The sequence below is a fragment of the Malaclemys terrapin genome, chromosome 1, assembly GCF_027887155.1.
Source record: "Malaclemys terrapin pileata isolate rMalTer1 chromosome 1, rMalTer1.hap1, whole genome shotgun sequence".
NCBI classification, from domain to species: domain Eukaryota; kingdom Metazoa; phylum Chordata; order Testudines; family Emydidae; genus Malaclemys; species Malaclemys terrapin.
In genome coordinates this window covers 336,633,059-336,654,172 of record NC_071505.1, presented here as the reverse complement: position 1 = coordinate 336,654,172, position 21,114 = coordinate 336,633,059, and the positions used below count along the sequence as shown (strand labels likewise).

Sequence of the window (21,114 nt, the reverse complement as noted above, 5' to 3'; positions counted from 1 at the left end):
CGTCTTTTAATCCCAAATGGCCGAAAGAATATGAGTTCATTGCTGAAAGTAGGAACGGAGAGCATCGCAGATCTTGCAGCCTGCGTAGGAGTGATGTAGCTGTCAGCAATCATGGAAAAGGAGATTTGAATCAACACATTTCTGTTTGTACTTTTCAGAAGAACTCATGCAGTGCAGCTACTTCAGCTGATATGCAGAACTTCTTCAAAGCAAGCGTGTCGCCTCATGCCGATAATGTGACTGCTGCTGAACTTTGCAAAGTGGTCCATGCTGTTATGCATCACCATTTTTAATGACGCATCAACGGTAGCGTAAAAGTTAATAAAACTATTTACCATGACTTGTCTGTGGCTAAAGACTTGACTTGATGAAAAAGCAAGGCAAAAAGCATTGAGCAAGAACATTTTAGCCCCATATTCAGTTCAGAAGCATTTAGAAAATATTAAGAGTAATGATCTATGTTTCTATTTGACCACTGATTCTTTAAATAAGGGAGCCAGCAAAGTGTTTTTCTTTAGTCTTAAGGTATTTCAGCTTTGAAAACAGGATTCTCCTGGATTTAACAGTGATAGTCAGGAAACTGTGCAAGCCTTTGCCACAGAAACATTTGGAAAACTCAAGGCTTTTGACCTCAGTTTGCTGAAGCTGTCAGCCTATGCAGCAGATAATAACAATGTTTACCCGAAACTAGGGCTGTCTATTAATCGCAGTTAACGCAAGCGATTAACTCAAAACAAATTAACTTGATTACAAAAATTAATTGTGATTAATTGCAGTTTTAATCGCACTGTTAAACAACAATAGAATACCAATTTACATTTATTATAAATATTTTGGGATGTTTTTCTACATTTTCAAATATATTGATTTCAATTACAAATATCCGAATACAAAGTGTAGCGTGCTCACTTTATATTATTATTTTTATTACAAATATTTACTCTGTAAAAAAGATAAACTAAAATTAGTATTTGTCAGTTCACCTCAGACAAATATTGCAGTGCAATCTCTTTATCATGAAAGTGCAACTAACAAATGTAGAATTTTTTTTTTACATAGCTGCACTCAAAAACAAAACAATGTAAAACTTTAGCGCCTACAAGTCCACTCAGTCCTACTCCCTGTGCAGCCAATCGCTCAGACAAACAAGTTTGTTTACATTTACAGGAGATAATGCTGCTAATTATCTACAATGCTTCTTATTTACAATGTCACCTGAAAGTGAGAACAGGCATTCATATGGCACTGTTGTAGTCAGCGTTCCAAGGTATTTACATGCCAGATAGGCTGAACATTCATATACCCCTTCATGCTTTGACTTGTAGATTGCAAGTCTTATCTTTTTTTTACAGTGCAAATATTTGTAATAAAAAATAATAAGATAAATAGTATAAAGTATAAAATATTTGTAATAAAAATAATATATATAGTATATATATAATATACATATGTACATAATATAAGTATGTATATATAATATACAAATAATATATTTGTAATAAAAATAATATATATGTGTATATATAATATACGTGTGAATATAATATATGTATGTATATATGATATACCAATAATATATTTGTAATAAAAAATAATAATATAACGTGAGCACTCTACATTTTGTATTCTGTGTTGTAACTGAAATCATTATATTTGAAAGTGTAGAAAAACATCCAAAACTATTTACAATAAATTTAAATTGGTATTCTATTATTGTTTAACAGTGGGATTAAAACTGCGATTAATTGTGATTTAATTTTTTTCGTCATTTGACACCCCTACCAGAAACTGAAAAATGCCAACCGGGATACTATGGCAGCCAGATGCTTAGCACACATTCTTCATAGCACAACAGAGTACGCTGCAGAAAAACGTTGTCCATGTCGAACATTTAATTCTAAAGGTTTATTCCCCCTTCAGCGTTTCTGCTACTGGAACAGAACAATAAAAGGCGATTTGTGACCGTGAGGTGGAAGAGTGCAGTCTATTGAGACACGTTACCAGGTGGCTGTCTCTTTTGCTGGCAGTCAATAGTTTACTGAAGTGCTGAAACCCACTACCTAGTGATTTCTAGTGTTTAGGAGAGGAGGAGTGTCCCAAAGTAATCTGGAAATACTTTGGTAACAAGGGGGCTACCAGTGAGGTGGCTGAATTATATTTTCTCTTTGTGAGCTATGCTCTGAAGCTATTCATGGGCTGTATTGAGGCTTTAGAAGCCAAGTGCTTTAGTGTTCTTTCAGAGTGGTGCATGAGCTTACGAAGGGACTGAATATGAAACTGGAGGGAAGGGTTAGGGACAAGTTCTTTGGATACATGTGAATTCTGTGCTCCAGGGACTTACTCAAGATATCCTTGGAAGGTGTAAAAAGGGCTTCACGACCTTTATGAAAGAACAAAGAAGTATCTGCATGACAAGTTTGACTTCATTTTGCCTTCACAGCAAAGTGTCCAAGTTAGCTCTTGAAAAACCCATCAGCTTTGAAGAATTTTTCTGAAGCTGTTTGCGCTTGTAGTGTGAAAGAATGAAGAATTTGGCACGATAGAAAGCCTAATCTCTTCTCTTGCATGAAAGAATTGCCTGCCTCGTGAAGAGAGGTACCCGGAAAATTTCACCAAAGCACAGGGCAACTTCAAGAACTTGAAGAAAATCAGCTGTTACATCTCTTCGGTACCAGGTGGCAATGCTCACACGGAGACGGTTTTCTTTCTGATGATCACAGCTTGGTAGGGTGACCAGACAGCAAGTGTGGAAAATCGGGAAGGGGGTGGGGAGTAATAGGGCCTATATAAGAAAAAGACCCCAAAATCGGGACTGCCCTATAAAATCCTGGGACATCTGGTCACCCTACAGGTTGGACAAATGAAAGGATGCAGAGGTCATGAGAGCAGAGCGCCATATATGTGTCAATTCAACAGAGGAATGCAAGAATATGTACGCTGAACAAGAACAAAGAACTTCTGAAGGCCTGGAATGGGCACCGATAAAGGGCTATGGTATTCTGTGAATCAGGCACACCACACAATCTGCTTCTTGCTAGCAAGCCTAACTGTCTTTACATTGTCACATTGTTCCCTACACACAAACGAACACCGTCTTTTATTGAGAAAGTTCTGAGTGACGTAATTTTTCATGCCGTTTTGTGTAATCATACACAGAGTTGAATGCAGGGTTTGCAGGCTGTTGCATTGTCGAGCTTGCCAAAAAAATCAGAATTAGTCTTTTACGATAATACACAGGAATGTGGCAATGTTTTGGTACAGGTTTTATTTGCTAACATATCCACATGTGGGGTCACGCCGGCGGGAGTGGGGTTGCCCTATATTCTGGGGATGTGTCAGTGGCCACCCTACTCCCGGAGTTTGCAGTGTACCGGCATTCTAAAGAAATCTTTTTATTGTCCTGCTAATGTTACACTCCAGGGACAGTTTTAAAACTGGAGTTTTTGTTAAACTTAGTATCACCTCCCCCAAAACAAACGCAGTTTGCACAAGCCCCGCTCAGTCTTTTCAGAGCACACACCACTCTGGTGTAACCAGAGCTGTCCCCTTTGGCCCCCGTAGCAGACCTTCAATCCTTAAAGGGACAAGGCACTCTATCCCTGACTTTCGCTGATGAGTGCTACACTGCCTCCCAACAGGTTTCACTGACTGACTGTCTGCAAGGGCCTGACCCAACTCTCATTGATGTGAATGGAAAGTGATGCCCAATGGGAGTGGGATCTGGCCTTAAAAGCTTCTCTTCCTCTCGTTTTGTTGCTGCCAGCGACCTGCTATCTCACCTGAAGGCTTCCTCTCGGCCTCCTGGCCTCCTTGGTTTAGCCCCGGAGCTCAGCAGGACTGTTCCGAATACCTGAAGTACCTGCTGGATCGGTAAGTGGCAGCCTTTGTACACATTTAGAGTGTAAACTCTTTGGGGCAGGAGGCAGTTCTCTTTGTTCTGGATTTGTACAAGGCAGGGCCTCCTAAACACAACATGATAAATTATAACAGAGATGCAAACAGCTGTTCGTCTGGGTCATTGTGCTCATCCCCTGCCAATGTGGGATTGTTTCCTAGAGAGAAAGTTGGAAGGTTTTCATGAATGATTTTGGACAACTAATATCAGTGATCATTTCCAAGGCTTTCTAAACATTGTATTGACTCACAGGTGAGTAATGTACTGGTGCTGGGGGTCTGAGTGAGTAAGGTTACCCTAGAATGGCTGGGCTACTGAGGCGATAAGGAAGCTAGTAATGTCAGCTAGGGCCCAAGGGGGTTCTTTTGTTCACATGATGGAGCACTGTGTTTGGAGCTGAAGGACAAGGGTTCTAGTCGCAGCTTCAATTATAAAGCCCTACTTTAGGCTCTCCTGTGTATAAACTTTGCCTTGAAAAATCAGTTTGGCCTGAAAATTGCCACATTCACCCTGAAGGCAAAGGGGATTGTCTCAGCCAAGTGTGTGGGAAAATCTGACTATTTTTGAATGACAAACGTTTAAATAAAAAAACGCCCCTTGTTTGAAATTTTGACTTTTGTCTAAAATTTCTCTCTCTCTCTCTCTGTAGCTCAAAAGCCACAGATCCCCTTCAAATCCCTCCCAGCTGCAGGTGGGCACGCAAAGTTGCTCTGGCAGAAATAGGGTGTGTAGCACATGAAAAGTGTATACACCCCAAATCCCATCCCCTCACCGCCACTCAGGCAGAAAGACCATAGCAGGCAGGATCCTCTGTGCCCACACGGGATGGAGCTGCCAATCTTTACAGTGTGGGGAGCCACCGGCTGTGCTGAGCCCTAACGAGACAAAACTCCATAGAGTGAAAGTCTTTGGCCGAAAGTGTTGAGAAGCTGAAAGTACATCAACCTCCTAGAGGGTTGGGTGTGAAACAAATAAGTAGTGAGAGGCTGTCTATGGAGGAGGGACCACACGTTGGAGGTTACTGGTGTGTTGTGTTATTTCTAATGCAGGTTTTTTTCCTCTGCCAAAGGTTACATGAAGAAGAGAAAACTGGGAAAAGAATTTACCAAAAGCTTAAAGAGTCCAACTTGATGCCTCAGGCTGAGGAGCGCCACTACTTAAACAAGACATTAATTGAGAAAATGTTCGGGGGTAAGATGATGACAAAAATCCGCTGTCTGAAGTGTCTAAATGTCTCCTCCCGAGAAGAAGCCTTCACAGACCTGTCCTTGGCTTTCCCACCGTCCAACAGACACGTGCGTCGGCAGAGCCACATAGCGGTTTTACCAGTGGAAGAAATTGGCCCACAGATTATTGAGCCACCCATAAAACCACAGAGTCAGCTAACGGAATCTCCAAGGAGGCAAAGGAAGCACCCCGTGTCTGGAGAACCTCCCATCCAGCTCTTGCCAATAGAAACAGTAGGGTTCCAGGAAGCAGAGGGACAAGAGACTCCTTTCATCTTGAGATCCGACAGAGATCATGTCAGCTTGGAGAAAGCGAAAGATCCACTGTTGGCTTTTGGAGAGCAGACCTGTGGCTCCGAGGACTCCAGATCTGTCCCGGACTTGATCAACTATTTCTTATCACCGGAGGTGCTGACATCCGAGAATAAATATCACTGTGAGAAGTGTGCTTCCCTGCAAGATGCGGAGAAAGTGGCCGAGCTGACGGAGGGGCCACACTACCTCGTCCTCACCCTGTTAAGGTTCTCCTTTGACCTGAGGACCATGAAGAGGAAGAAGATCCTGGATAACGTCTCAATTCCATTGGTGCTGAAGCTGCCGGTCCTGGTTGCCTCGGAGGACTCCGGTGAAGTAGGCCAGGACAGGAATGACAGGGCTGCCTCATGCAATGGATTTGTGTCCGTGGAGTATGATCTCTGTAGCGTGGTGGTCCATTCCGGAGTCTCCTCAGAGAGTGGTCATTACTATTGTTATGCCAGAGAGTGTACCAGTACTAGTGCCAGCAGCCAGCCAAGGGACGGGGCACAGAAAAGCACGTCAGACAAGCAGTTGGACTTTGAAATCCAGTGGTACCTCTTCAACGACACCAGGGTGTCCTTTTCCTCCTTCGAATCGGTCAGCAACGTGACCTCTTTCTTCCCCAAAGACACGGCCTACGTGCTCTTCTACAGGCAACGGCCATGCAAGCAGAGCTGGGCTGTGCACGAGGCCGTTTCAGATGCCGTCCGGCTGCACGGGGAACCTTCTCCCAATAAAGACTTGATGGAAGCCATTTCCAAAGATAACATCCTGTATTTGCAGGTAACTTCATTTACCTTCAGCACCATGGTTTAGGGGAATGATTCTGCTTCCATCGAAATCAGTGTCAGCTTTTCTCTTGGCTTCAGTGGGAGCAGGCCTGTAGGTTACACACGTGGCTCCCAAAAGCTGAATCTCACCTCCCTTTTAAATCCAAATGTAAAGAGTTTCATTATTATTTGTTTAAGAGTAGCTCCAACTGAGATCAGGGCCCCATTGCGCCAGGCAATGCACAAACACAGAGTGAGACACTCCCTGTCCTGAAGAGCTTACAGTCTAAATAGACAGGTCAAAGGGTGGGAGGGGGAAAATAGGCCCAGAGGGGGAAGCGACTTGCCCAAGGTCACACAGCAGGTTGGTGGCAGAGATAGGATTAGAACCCAGATCTCCTAAATCCTAACCTAGGGTCCTATCTTATGTGTTGCTTTCAACTGGGCTTGGTACAGTAAGCACCTGGGACTGCTATGAAGGATGCTATATACATGTATGCTGACAGGCATTTTCATTCATTACCATCAAATCTGAGTGCATTGCCAACAGCGGCGAAATAATCCCCTTAACACACCAGTAACGTAAGGATTATTCTCATTTAAAGATAGGGAAACTGAGGCACAGAGAGGCAAAGTGACTTGCCCAAGGTCACACACAAGATGGCTGTGGCAGAGAACATCCATTTCCTGCCTCCTCGTCTTATTCCTTAAGTACATTCCACCCATTGCTCTTGTGTGTGTCGTGTTTTTTATACCAGACAGACCGTAGGCATAAGGGCATTCACTTAGTGTGGCTACAGCTCTATGGCTATTTGGGGAGAATCATCCCAACCAGCTACATGTACATTTCTCCCTCTCATGCCCGCCTTGCTGTCAGCATGGTCTGTGCATTTGTAGCCAGACTTCAGCTGGTTTCTGGGACTAACAGTGCACTGTCTAGAGTGCTGCTGACCTAGCCTGAATTGTACAGAAGGTTTTGGCATGGCTTCGTTTAGGTGTTTGAGTGACTTTAGTCCTCAGATGAGGTGCTGCACTGCCAGCCCTTGAGCCAGAAGGCCTCCCTCGTACACGCAATGGCTACAGCAAGAGTAGCGGCAGCATAAAGCTTCCTCCCATCCTGCCAGAATAATAATGCCTCAGGGCCGATCCCTCCAGATCAAGGCTAAGGATGGGAGGGCAGTTCAGTCTCCAGGCTCACTCGGGTGGAATGGTCCTATGGAAGGTGAGTGGTAGGCAGGGATGCATGCTGGACCTCTCCGCACTACGGTGGGGTCAGTCACCCTCCTTCCAAGCAAGGCCGGCTCTAGGCACCAGCAAAGCAAGCAGTTGCTTGGGGCGGCAGATTTGCAAGGGGTGCATGAATCCAGCATGGGAGCTGAGAACCAACAGGGGGCCCTGGGAGCTGTAGTTCCTTGGTTAGCTCCCTGCCTATAGAGCCAGCCCTGGAGCAGGGAAAGAACTACATTTCCCAGCATTCCCTTGGCCACTAGCAACGGGAAAGGGTGTGGGAAAGGAGTATGGAACTGAAATCTGCAGCTTGCTGTGAATGGTAGGAACAGAGCCAGCTCTAGGTTTTTTGCCGCCCCCCCGCCCACACTCCCTGCTGCCCCAGCTCTGGCCCCCACCTGCACTCCCCTGCTGCCCCAGCCCTGGGCTCTCCCCCACCCACACCCCCTGCCGCCCCAGCCCTGGGCTCTCCCTCCCCCCCCCCCCCCATGCCTATCCAACTGCTGCCTGTCCCCTGACTGCCCCCCCCCGAACCCCTGACCCATCTAACCCCCCCTTCTCCCTGTCCCTTGACTGCCCCCTCCCGGAACCCCCTACCCCTTCTCCAACCTCCCAGCCTTCTTACCGTGCCACTCAGACCAGCGTGTCTGGCTTCGCGCAGCGCCAGACACGTTGCTGCATACATGCTGCGTGCTCCCCTGCGGAGCCACAGCTCCCCCCCAGCACCTGCCTTCCAGATTTGAACACCTCAGAATTCAGGAGTGCTCAAGCTCAGTTTGGGCGGCTGTTACTTCATTTCTCCCAAATCAAATGTACTGATCCACTGTAACTTGCTGTAGAAAAAGTAGAATAAATTGAGCAAGAAATGCTTCCCAGTGGTTATTAGGACTGGAATTGCTATTTTCAACAGCCATTGCTTTTTTTTTTTTTTAATTTTAGTTTTATTTGTTTAAAAGGGAGACCATGATAGTGCATTCCCCATAGAAACAAAGAATGGAAAATAAAGGCACCTCAACTTTTCCTCATTTATGTAGGACAGTCTTATAATATGCATCCAGATATCCTCCAATCACACAAGCTGAAAATTGTTCCACTTTACTGCAGTTCTGTAACCATATGGGAACCAATCCTGTCTGTGTTCTGTGCACATCCAAAATTCCTGCTGAATGACCCGCCCTGGGAGCGAGTTACCAGTGACCCAGAGCTGGGGCAGCAGGAGGGTGCAGCTGGGGCAGGGGGGAGAGCCCAGGACTGGGGTGGGGGGCAGCCAAAAATTTTTTTGCTTGGGGCAGCAAAAAACCTAGAGCCGGCCCTGCTTCCAAGGGACTCTCTGCTGTGACTGCCTGTACAAAGGCGGTGTGATGGGGTTGGGGCGGGAGCGGGGGGGGGGGGGGGGGTGAGCCCTTGTCTATAGACCAAGGGTCGGCAACCTTTCAGAAGTGGTGTGCTGAGTCTTCATTTATTCACTCTAATTTAAGGTTTCGCGTGCCAGTCATACATTTAAATGTTTTTAGAAGATCTCTTTCTCTAAGTCTATAATATATAACTAAACTATTGTTGTATGAAAAGTAAATAAGGTTTCTAAAGTGTTTAAGAAGCTTCATTTAAAATTAAATTAAAATGCAGAGCCCTCTGGACTGGTGGCCAGGACCCAGGCAGTGTGAGTGCCACTGAAAATCAGCTTGCATGCCGCAGGTTGCCTACCCCTGCTATAGACCAATTCAATGAGACTTTACTGCCAGGGCAAGCCAGACAAGGGTTGCCACAGGGCAAAAGAAGGGGGTCGCCTGTCAGAGGTGGGTATGACCCACTCAGGACCGTGTGAGGTTTGATCCCCTATGTCCATTTGTCATTCATGCCCACTCCTGTGTAATGGCAGGTCTGTACAGAGCCTGACCCTTCCCCCAGGGTCAGCAACAGCTTTTCATCATTGCTTTATAGTGTGACATAAAGAGAGAAATTTAGGCCTATCGAGGGAACTGGCGACTTTACTGAGAATATGTAACAGGAGAGTGGGCTTATGCGGTTAGGGCCAGTTCCTCAGCTGGTGTCAGATCAGTTAGTTTGATTGAAATCAGCTGCGCCAACTTACAGCAACTGAGGGTCTGACCCTCATGTTCTCCAAGAAGTCTGGAAAGCAGGAAGAAGATGCGTGAACTCGGAATAGAAACAGGACAATCTTCCTTAACAGTTTGAGTTTAAACTTTCATAAGCAGCAGGGGTATCCCATCAGAAGTAACAGGACCTGTTCCAGAGAGAAGAACCCAATAGGAAGGAATTCCTCCCTTTACTCAGTTAGGGTAGGTCTACACTTACCTCCGGGTCCGGCGGTAAGCAATCGATCTTCTGGGATCGATTCATCGCGTCTTGTCTAGACGCGATAAATCGATCCCGGATCAATCCCGGAAGTGCTCGCCATCGACGCCGGTACTCCAGCTTGGCGAGAGGAGTATGCGGCATTGACGGGGGAGCCTGCCTGCCGCATCTGGACCCGCGGTAAGTTCGAACTAAGGTACTTCGAATTCAACTACATTAATAACATAGCTGAATTTGCGTACCTTAGTTCGAAGTGGGAGGTTAGTGTGGACCAGTTGGCATTGACTAGCAATTGTCCCTCTTGTTACTTGTTCTCTGTCTGCTATTGTGGTATGAAATAGTCACTGCTTTTCATTTATGCTCCTCTGTCTGGGTTCTTCCCCCTCTCGCTGCTGTCTGTGCTTCACGCACCGAGATAGCAGAGCTGTGATCTCTAGAACAGTCAGAAGAAAGGACATAACTTTCTTATGTATCTCGGAGATGCAGACTCACCCACAGGAGGTCTTGGTTGGGGTATGTCCCCAAGGTCTTCACACCTTTTACAGGCTTCTAAAGCAGAGTCAGGTTTCTAGGGCCCAAGCCTGCCAGACACCGAGCATCCTCCGCTCCTGCTGACTTTAAACAAGTGTTTGAGGACCTTGGCGCCTTGCATGATCAGGGAGGGTGTTTTTGTTTCTCTTCAGCCTACTGTGAATTCAGTAATGGGCATTGATGGTGGCCGGGACCACCTTGCCACCTCAATCAGAGCTTCTACTAGAAATATCAGCTGTCGCTTCCCCCTGTCACGCAGAACCTAGGAGCCCCACTTCCACGTTTCATGCCTTATCCACTAGACCACACGTTCTTTTTGGTTTAGGGCCAGCAGCTCTGTGTCAGGAGCCAGCCTCTCTACCTCGAGAGAATCTGGGAGCAGCTTTCTCACATGCCGTCCTCTGATGTGCCTGGATCACTAGACTTCAGATAAACAGGCTTGGCTTGTTTTTTTTTTTTTTTCCTTTCTCCCAGGAGCAAGAAAAGGAAGCAAGGAACAGAGCTGCCTACATTTCCACCTTGCCCAAATTCCCTCTGTGGTGGAGAGATTTTGACAGAGACAAGGATGACGAAGGCTCCTCCGGGGGCTGCGGTCCAGCTGCTGGGGGCGGAGGCTCAGGCTCGTTTCATGGACTAGTCTTCTAAAGGCGCCACTGAACCCGAACCCGAACTACAACCAACAAGCAAGAAGCCCCGCTTCAACTTCATTTCTAACCAAGCCGCTGGGCCCACGGCGGCCAGCGTCTCCTCTCACCTCCTTTGAAGTCAGCGTTACCAAGGAGAGGAGTTTGATTCCTGTCTAAGTAGAAGGACTTGCTGCCGATTCAGGGAACACATTGCTGGCTGGAGTTAAATCACTAGCACATGGAGATTCCCGTTGCTTTCTATGCACTTGGTCTGAACGCCTTAAAATAATATTACTAGCTGCTGAGCTCTGCGGTGACGAGCTACCGACTGATAACTAAGGGAAGTGCCACTTTCTTAACTGTAGCATCGTCTTGCCTGCTGGGTACACCGTCGATCAAGACTGGGGCAGGGAGAGGTGCAGGGAAACAGGACTCTTTTGGAAGAGACCAAGTGCAGCGCCAGTGACCCAAATGCACAGCCCAAATCTTCCACACGGAAATGGGATCTATGGCCAACATCTTCCAGAAGGGCCTGGTGATTTTCAGATGCCTCAGGTTTTGGGTGCCCAACTTGCCATACCACTTAAAGGAGCCTGATTTTCAGAAAGTGCTGAGTACCTGCCCTCAGAAAATCAGGCCCCCTTTAAGGCATCCCATTTTGGGCACCCAAAACCTGAGACACCTTAAAATTGCTAGTCACTTCTGGAAATCTCGCCTTGTTGAGATCACTGGGTGCAGCAGCCACAGCTCCATCTTAATCCTAGAAGCCAGGCTCTTTGATTCAAGATGGAGCATGGGATGCCAGTATAATACACTGGCCTAGTGTCTGTGATCACGACTCTCTCTAGTGGCTGGTCCCCAACAACTCTTATAGTCTGCTGCTTACTCACTTCCTGCAGGGCTGACTCCTCTGGTGTGAGTGGGATGGAGTTGTGCTGTTTATGCCAGAGGGGCTGGGTTCAATTCCCACTGCTGACTGTGGTGCGTGTGTGAATATTGTGTATCCATAGAACAAAAGACCCCCCAAATCCTGAAATTAAATTCAAATGACAAAAACAGGAAGTCTATTAGAGAGGCTAAATGCAACAGATCAATTGTGGAAGGAGAGCTATTTGTTCAGTTCTGTTTGCCCAGCACTAGCACAATTTCCTCTCACTTCTAATCATTCCAGCCCCCGTTCGGTTTTTTCTGAAGGATCAGCAGATGCAGAGTCCCACTCCAGGGCTCTTATTCAGGCAAAACTCTCATTACAATTAGGGCGTCGCACCTTTCTGTAGTGAAGTGTGCGCATCTTTGTTCCACCATGAGGGAATTGCACTACACGAGAAGAGGGTCTGTCTGGCAAAGTCTCTCCTTTTCACCTCGTGTAGCGGTGGCAGGACCGCTCCATGCTCTGCAGTTGCAAGGGGGCTCTGGGAACTGCAGGATGCCTCTGAAATCCCTCCCCATATTTTATATATGCTAATTCCCAGGAAGAGAAAGCTGTGGTAAGATCGGCTCCTCTTCACTTCCATCTGGGAGCAACTGTAGCAAGATTTAGTTGCCTCCTCTTTACGCAGTCTGGAAGAGTGAGAACCCAGAATTCCTCCTTAGTCTTTCCTCAGTGGCCTAGCGGCAACTTCTTTGCTCATCTTGAAGAGAGGAAGAGTGGAGATGGTAACTCTCACTGAAGGCAGCATTCAGTGCGTGTTTGACCTCAGTGAAAGGAACTTATAGTTGAGTAAAACTAGGGTCACAATTTTCATTTTCAGAGGGGTAGCCATGTTAGTCTGAATCTGTAAAAAGCAACAGAGGGTCCTGTGGCACCTTTGAGACTAACAGAAATATTGGGAGCATAAGCTTTCGTGGGTAAGAACCTCACTTCTTCAGATGCAAGTAATGGAAATCTCCAGAAGCTCACCTCACCCTCCCTGATTGAACTAACCTCGTTATCTCCATACTGATTTATACCTGCCTCTGGAGATTTCCATTACTTGCATCTGAAGAAGTGAGGTTCTTACCCACGAAAGCTTATGCTCCCAATACTTCTGTTAGTCTCAAAGGTGCCACAGGACCCTCTGTTGCAATTTTCATTTTGGGTGCCCAACTGTGGGCCTGATTTTCAGAGCTGCTGAGTATGCGCAACTCCAGCTGAAATCAATGGGAGCTGCAGGCGCTCAGTACTGCTAAAAAATAACCAGGTTTTAAGATGGGCACCTAAATAAACTGAGACACCCAAAACCAGTCGCCACTTTTGAAAATATTTGAAAAGCAGTGAAATGGCTGATAAATGGAAAGAAACTCTCAAGCTTCTTAGAAGCCATTCAGGACTTTCACACCATTTAACTATATCAGAGTTCATGGTATTGCGAGGTAAAGGCAGGAAATAATGGGAAAATAATCAGGCTTGACTCGTGAAACTCTTAGATTTGGGGTGAAGTTTTCAACAGTGGCGTCTGCAATCACTGGGAGTTAGCTGACCTGCTCAGGCAGGTTTGAATTTCCCAGTAGGGGCTAGATCCACAAAGGGACTTAAACTCAGCGTCACAACACCTAACTTTTAGGTACCTTTAAAGGGGGTTCCACTCGCCACAGGTCCACCTCCTTGGAGGTAGGTCTGGAAATTAGCGCTCTCCCCATCTGGCTCCTCCTGCTGTTGGTTACTCACGCTGTGGCTCATCTCTCTCTTCACATCTCAAGGTGCTCTCTCTCTTTGTGACTCAGCCAGGTCACTATATGGTTCCTCCCCTTTCTGGGTAACAAAGTCCCACTGGGCAAGCTGCCTGGATGCTGTCTCAGATGGTCTCTGTTCCACATCTCCGGGTCATGTGCCACTTTGCCAGTTCTCCCTCTATGCTTCGTTCCAGCCCAGGGGCCCTATGACCAGCAGCCAAGGTCTGCACTGTCCCATTCCTTGCTACTGTTTCCCTGGGCTTCTTCCTACCCAGCCTTTCTTAGGCTGGTTTCCCTCCAGGCGCAGCATCTCAGGATAACTGGCCCTTCCTGGCCCATGTTAACCCACTCAAGGCTTGTGTGGGCTACACACCCCATCACAGAACCCTGCCATCTAGTGGAGTCTGTGGCCCTTTGTTAGGAGCCCAGACTCCCTATACAATGCGTGGGGAGAGTTAGGCACCTAGGACTGGAATCCACAAAGCCAACCGCCAGCGTAGGCTCCTAAGCCCTTCCTCATATGAGGAGGGGGAGGTGGTGGTAGCAGTCCCCGCCCCTCTGTGCAGCCCACTGTTTGAGCACTCACCCCACCTGTGGGAGGCCTGTATTCCAAACCCCTGCTCCAATGGATGTTTAGTTATACACAGTGGAACAGCTTCAACAGAAGAGATTGAGAGAGATTGAGGGGCATGCCTAGTTTGATAACCCTGTTGGAGCTTAGATGTGAGCTTGGTGCCCGGGCAGGTAGATTGCTGCATGCCCAGAGGTGGATTTTTTAGGCATTTTGGTGCCTTCCAGCGGAACTGTAGGCACCTAGAGAGACTGTAGGTGCCTAGAGAATTAGGCAGCAGCTGAGCAGAGCTTGAGGATCTCAGTTTTGGATTTAGATGCTTAAATGGCAGTTATGCACCTAAATCCCTTTGTGGAGCTGACTCTAGGGCCTGCCTGCATCTTTATATGCCTAAATACCTTTGTAAATCTAGCTGTAGGTGACTTAGGAGCCCATGTCCCATTTAAGCTGTTGACTTTCAATAAGGCTTCGTTACGCAACACACAGTCAGCCTGTGTCACTCATTGCCAGGGGATGTTGTGAAGGCCAAAACTATAACTGGGTTTAAAAAAGAGTTCAAACCCTATGTTTTGGGTTCAAACCCCATGCTCTGGGCGTCCCTAGCCTCTGACTGCCAGAATCTGGGAGCGGGTGACAGCAAATGGATCACTCAATAACTATCCTGTTCTGTTCATTCCCTCTGAAGCATCTGGCACTGGACACTGTCAGAAGACAGGGTACTGGGCTAGAGGAACCTCTGGTCTGACCCAGTATGGCCGCTGTTATGAGGCTCGTAAATGACTATATCATTTTGTGTTTGTAGTGCTGCAACTGGGCCACTGGAGCGCTTCAGTGTAGATCCTACCTACGCTGACAGGAGGGGTTCTCCTCTTGGCATAGATAATCCACCTTTCCAAGAGGTGATAGCTGGGTCGACGGAGTAATTCTTCCATTGACCTACCGCTGTCTACACCGTGGTTAAATTGGTTTAACTACAACACTCAGGGGTGTGGTTTTTCAAATCTCTGAGTGATGTAGCTGGGTTGACCTAACTTGGTAGTGAAGACTTCTTCCGTCAACTTAGCGACCGCTTTTCGGTGATATGGATTATCTACGCCAATGGGAGACTCCCGCCTGTTGGCATAGCTACTCTGCACAGGGGCTACACAAGGCCCCTGATTCTCCTCACACCCGTGTCAGGCCAGAGTCTGGGAATAATCATCACTGATTAGGCCAGTGCAATAAGTGGCTGTGTGAAATGGGTATTGTGGGCTAGGAGTGTGGTTTCTGCCCACTGAAGCAGGGCCTACTTACGGCAGTTGGGGGTCTATGGAGGTGTCATTTTGTTGGGGCAGGGACAGGAAGTGGGGGTGTCTGAGGGCTTGTACTACACTAGCATTTGATACCTCAGTGCAGAACAAGCTGATTACACTCCCCTAAGAGTTCATCTGAATCTGCTTTTAATTCCCTGCCAGTAACGCTTCATCAGCCTGCCCTGGCCTGCTCGTATGCTGCGCTACACTAGCATCGGAGCCATGAATGAGGGCTGTACTCCCAAAACAGCTCTGGGCACTCATTTGATCCATTAGCAACAAGGCGGGCGGGTGGGCGGGCAGGAACAGAGATGGCACATGACTCAAGGCAGTTTTCAGAGGACAGATGTGTCTCATCCTTTGAAACTCCAGGGCACAAAGGAAAGACCATTATTAAACCCAGGCTGTACTGTAAAATACTGAGCATCTACAGTCAGTTTTTTTCTTGTTATGTATATCTGTATCAATATAGATAAAAAACAAAAAATGACAAAGGATGCAGGACTGTGACCACTATCGCCGCAATTCTGCGACAGCCTCACTAGATCATTTCTATGGGATTATTGCTGCTATTTGACTGTGTCTTCTATTTCTTTCAAATCATTATGTAGACAGCTATGTCTATTGAGTGATTTTAAGGAATTAACAATTTCCCCTGCTCTTTACGGTTATTGATAGTAAGAATAGGGCTCCGGGGGAAGAGGTTTAAATAAACAGCACTAAATGATACACAAGTTGCAAAAAGGATCTCCGTTCCCCTGCTTTTATATATATCATAACAGAAATAAAGGACTTGCAAAAATCAGAATTGTATTCCTACTAAGTTATTAGCTGCGCCATGTTAAATCCAGTAGAAAAATTCTGCTCTGAATTACACTGTTGTAAACCTAGCATATAGCCCCATTAAGGCCACTAGCTAAGAACAACCATTTTAGTGGAAAGAACGAGGAATACTTGTGGCACCTTAGAGACTAACAAATTTATTTGGGCATAAGCTTTCGTGGGCTACAGCCCACTTCATCGGATGCATGCATAGGAAAATACAGGAGCTTGTGCCCAAATAAATTTGTTAGTCTCTAAGGTTCCACAAGGACTCCTCGTTCTTTTTGCTGATACAGACTAACACGGCTATCACTCTGAAACCTGTCATTTTAGTGGAGTTACTCCAGATTTACACCATTACAAATGAGATCAGAATATGGCCCAAGCTCTGTAATTATATAGTTTAAAAGTAACCCAATTAAAAAGTACAGATATACTCACTATTACCAGTATATTGTGTAACCCTTGTGTCCATGAGGGATTCCAAATGTTTGACTTCTACGAAACTTCGCTTTATTATTTGTCTTACAGTGGCACTAGAGGTGTCATCTGAGATCCAGGCCTCCATTGTGCTGGGTGCTGTACATACGCATTGTAAGAGACAGTCTCTGCCTTGAAGAGCTTACAATTTAAATAGACAAGAGGGACAACAGGGTGGAAGAAATGAAGTATGATCACCCCCATTAACAGATGGGAAACAGAGACAGAGTTTAAGGGCTTGTTTACACTTAAAACTGCTATCGTGGCACGGCTGCGCCTCTGTAGTGCTTCAGTGTAGACAGTACCTGCGCTGACACACTGTATATGTAACCCACACACCTCCTGGGTGTGCTGTTCTGTCCCATCTAGTGGCATTGAGACCACTTAGAGAGGGAGATTGCATCTACAGCCTTAGCTAACAGCCAGTTGGCTTTTAGCTCATGCAGTAGAGGCTCACGCACTAAGCTCCGTAGGCCCTAGGTTCGATCCTGCCTGCCCACAACTGGGGGCTGTCGGTGTTACATATAGATACGCCACTTCCCCAAGAGGCAGTATATAGGTTGATGAACTACACAAGGACTTAGATCAGCTTAACTATGCTGCTCAGGGGTGCAGATTTTTCACACACACCGTCCCCCCGACCAATGTAGTTAAACCAACCTAATTTTTTTAGTGTAGACCAAGCCTAAGTGACTTGTCCAGGGTCAAAAAGGAAATCTGTGGCACACCTAGCAATTAAACACAGATCTCTGCAGTCCTGCTACAGAGCCTTAACCATAAGGCCATCCTGCCTCTCTAAGGGTGGGTGAGAAGTAACTTCTAAAATGTCCCTTACTATAAAAAAGGAGGTTTCAATCTTGAAAAAAAGATGCCCTTATAATTGTATTTATTGCTAACTTGCTGGGTTCAATCCAGTTGTCCATGACCACATTGTTTTCAGTCTCAAGAGATGGGTCAGTGACTGTCTGGGATGGTGACTGAGCTACCCCAGAGGTGGTTCCTGAAGGTAAAAGCTGATGCGCAGTGAGAGAGCATGAGGAACTTTGCACTGGCTCTGGCCATGTGTTAAGCTTTCTGCAGCTCATCTCCAGAACATATTTCACCAGTACCAAGTTCACTTTAACAAGAGAAAGACGCCTGGTCTTGATTCTGTTTCTGATACGCAGAGGCATAGCCCTACCTACCCTATGCACCCCTACAGTCCTACACCTTTATTTAAGAACATAAGAACAGCCACACTGAGTCAGACCAAAGGTCCATCTAACCCAGCATCCTGTCTTCCGACAGTGACCAATGCCCCAGAGGGAATGAACAAAACAGGTAATCATCAAGTGATCCATCTCCTGTCGCCCAGTCCCAGCTTCTAGCAAATAGGCTCAGGATACCATCCCTGTCCATCCTGGCTAACAGCCATTGGTGGACCTATCCTCCATGAATTTATCTAGTTCTTTTTTGAACCCTGTTATAGTCTTGGCCTTCACAACATCCTCTGGCAAAGAGTTCCACAGTTGGCTGTACTGTATGTGAAAAAATACTTCCTTTTGTTTGTTTTAAACCCGCTGCCTATTAATTTCATTTGGTGGCCCCTAGTTCTTGTGTTATGAGGAGGAAATAACACTTCCTTATTTACTTTCTCCACACCAGTCATGATTTTATAGACCTCTATCATATCCCCCCTTAGTCATCTCTTTTCCAAGCTGAAAAGTCCCAGTCTTATTAATCTCGCCTCATATGGCAGCCATTCGATACCCCTAATAATTTTTGTTGCCCTTTTCTGAACCCTTTCCAATTCCAATATATCTTTTTTGAGATGGGGCGACCACATCTGCACACAGTATTCAAGATGTGGGCATACCATGGATTTATATTGAGGCGAGATGATCTTTTCTGTCTTATTATCTATCCTTCTGTTAATGATTCCCAAAATTCTGTTCGCGTTTTTGACTGTCGCTGCACATTTAGGGAATGTTTTCAGCGACCTATCCACAATGACGCCAAGATCTCTTTCTTGATGGTAACAGCTAATTTAACCCCCCATCATTTTATATGTATAGTTGGGATTATGTTTTCCAATGTGCCTTACTTTGCATTTATCAACATTGAATTTCATCTGCCGTTTTGTTGACCAGTCACCCGGTTTTGAGAGATCCTTTTGTAGCTCTTTGCAGTCTGCCTGGGACTTAACTATCTTGAGTAGTTTTGTATCCTCTGCACATTTTGCCACCTCACTATTTCCCCCTTTTTCCAGATCATTTATGAATATGTTAAATAGGACTGGGCCCAGTACAGACCCCTGAGGGACACACTATTTACCTCTCTCCATTTGAAACAGGTATCTCACGGATGTATGCATAGTGTGTTTAAATATTCGCAAGGCATCTGCTAAGTTCTTGCATTTCACTTGTTTGTGTCTGACTAAAGAAGAAATTATTCATATTTGATTTAATCATTCCACGTGTGATTGTAAACCTAAAGGAACTTTAGTATTCTTTATATATAGGTGGAGTAGCACGAGATAGGGTTGTCAACTTTATACTCGCACAAATCCGAACACCCTTGCTCCACCCACCCTGCCCCTTCTCCAAGGTCCCGCCCCTGCTCACTCCACACACACACCCCCGTCCCTCGCTCTCCCCACCCTCACTCACTCATTTTCACCAGGCTGGCTCAGGGGGTTGGGGTGCCGGGGGGGGGTGTGAGGGCTCCGGCTGGTGGTGCAGGCTCTGGGTTGGGGCTGGGGATAAGAGGTTTGGGTTGCAGGAGCGGGCTCCAGGCTGGGACCGAGGGATTCGGAAGGCGGGAGGGGAATCAGGGCTGGGGTAGGGGGCTGGGGTGTGGGAGGGGGAGGGGGAGGTGAGGGCTCCAGCTGGAGGTGCGGGCTCTGGGGTGTGGCTGGGGATGAGGGGTTTGGGTTGCAGGAGGGGGGGTCCGGGCTGGGGCAGTGTGTGTGTGGGAGGGGGGTTAGGGCTGGGGTGTGTGTGGGAGGCTCCGGGAGGGAGTATGGGTGAAGGATGGGACTCCAGGCTGGGGCAGGAGGTTGGGGTGTGGGAGGGGATTTGGGATGTGGGGTCCCAGTGGCACTTACCTCAGCTCCCAGGAAGCAGCCTCCAGGTCCCTGCAGCCCCTAGGCGCATGGGTGGCCAGGGATGCTCTGCCTGCTGCCCTCACACCTGCAGGTGCCACCCCTGCAGCTCCTAGTGGTCGCGGTTCCCAGCCAATGGGAGCTGCAGAGCCAGCACTCGGGGCGCGGGCAGGGCGCGGAGTCTCCCTGGCTGCCCATTCTCCTAGGGGCCGCAGGAAGCTGGCGTACGCTTCCAGGAGCCATGCGGAGCCAAGGCAGGCAGGGAGCCTGCCTTAGCCCCAAACCCCCGCTGTGCTGCCAACCAGACTTTTAACAGCCCAGTTGGTGGTGCTGACCAGAGTCGCCAATGTCCCTTTTCAACCAGACATTCCATTCGAAACCCGGACGCCTGGCAACCCTCGTTCCAGCTCCCTCTCACGCGCTCTCTGGCCTTGTCTTCACTACTAAAAACGTTGTGTTTTTACCTCAAGCTAACTAACATGCCTGAGCTATTCTGAAGTAAAAATACAGAGAAGACCAGGCACTTCAGCTTTACTGTGAGGTAACTAGGTGATGTCAATCACAAATAAGGGGCTAAGGCTGCCTTGTCTTCACTGTGTTTTTACCCCTGTGTTAGCTACCCACCACATAAAAAACACACGGTTTTAGTTGTAAAGACAAGGCTTGTGATGGGAAGGGTTTCTTACATAGCATCTCACTCGCTCTCTCTCTGCACTGTCCCATTCTGCTTAGAGGATCATTCCCACAAAAAGATAAAAGGGCCTGACTTTCAGAAGTGTCAAGTACCCCCAACTCCAATTGAAGTCAGTGGGACCTGTAGGCCTTGACACTGCACTGCCTGGCACCTTGTGTTTCTATTTACCTTTGTACCAAGTCAATGTAAAATATTACCCAATCCAAATGGTATTTGGCAGTCATGGTAGCTTGCCACAAAGACTAAACTCAACTGTAATATGAAGATCTGCACTAATCTGTGGTGAGTGGCATTTCATCAATAGTGCCAACCCCAACTGTTCAAAAGTCATGAATCAGGCTCACCAAAAATCATGAGATTGGCTTTAAAATCATGAGATTATGTAAAAATAATAGACTTGGTGTTCTTTTTATTTGCCTTCTGCTTTTTGAGCCTTTAGAATGCACTGGGGTCCCATTTTGAAGTTTTATCCACAGCCACTAGGGCTAGAAACTTACTTTTTCTTTAAGAATGAAAGCTGAAACCATAACATAGCCACTTGACTCCAGGAGCTGGGGCTTTAAGGAAAACATTAATTATCATGAGACTCATGACAATATCATGAGAGTTGGCAACACTGTTTCATTTTGGTAT

General features: G+C 46.8%; 1 protein-coding gene across 1 annotated transcript in view; it reads left to right on the top strand.

The window, feature by feature from the left end:
- Positions 1 to 12,701, top strand: part of USP35 (ubiquitin specific peptidase 35) — a 57,638-nt gene extending 44,937 nt beyond the window's left edge. Inside the window, exons 9-11 of the mRNA XM_054015777.1 lie at positions 3,764 to 3,870; positions 4,965 to 6,201; positions 10,737 to 12,701. Of these exons, the coding sequence (XP_053871752.1) occupies positions 3,764 to 3,870; positions 4,965 to 6,201; positions 10,737 to 10,907 (1,515 nt within the window). The 3' untranslated portion in view covers positions 10,908 to 12,701. The remainder of the gene's footprint in view (positions 1 to 3,763; positions 3,871 to 4,964; positions 6,202 to 10,736) is intronic.
- The last annotated feature ends 8,413 nt before the right edge of the window (positions 12,702 to 21,114 follow it).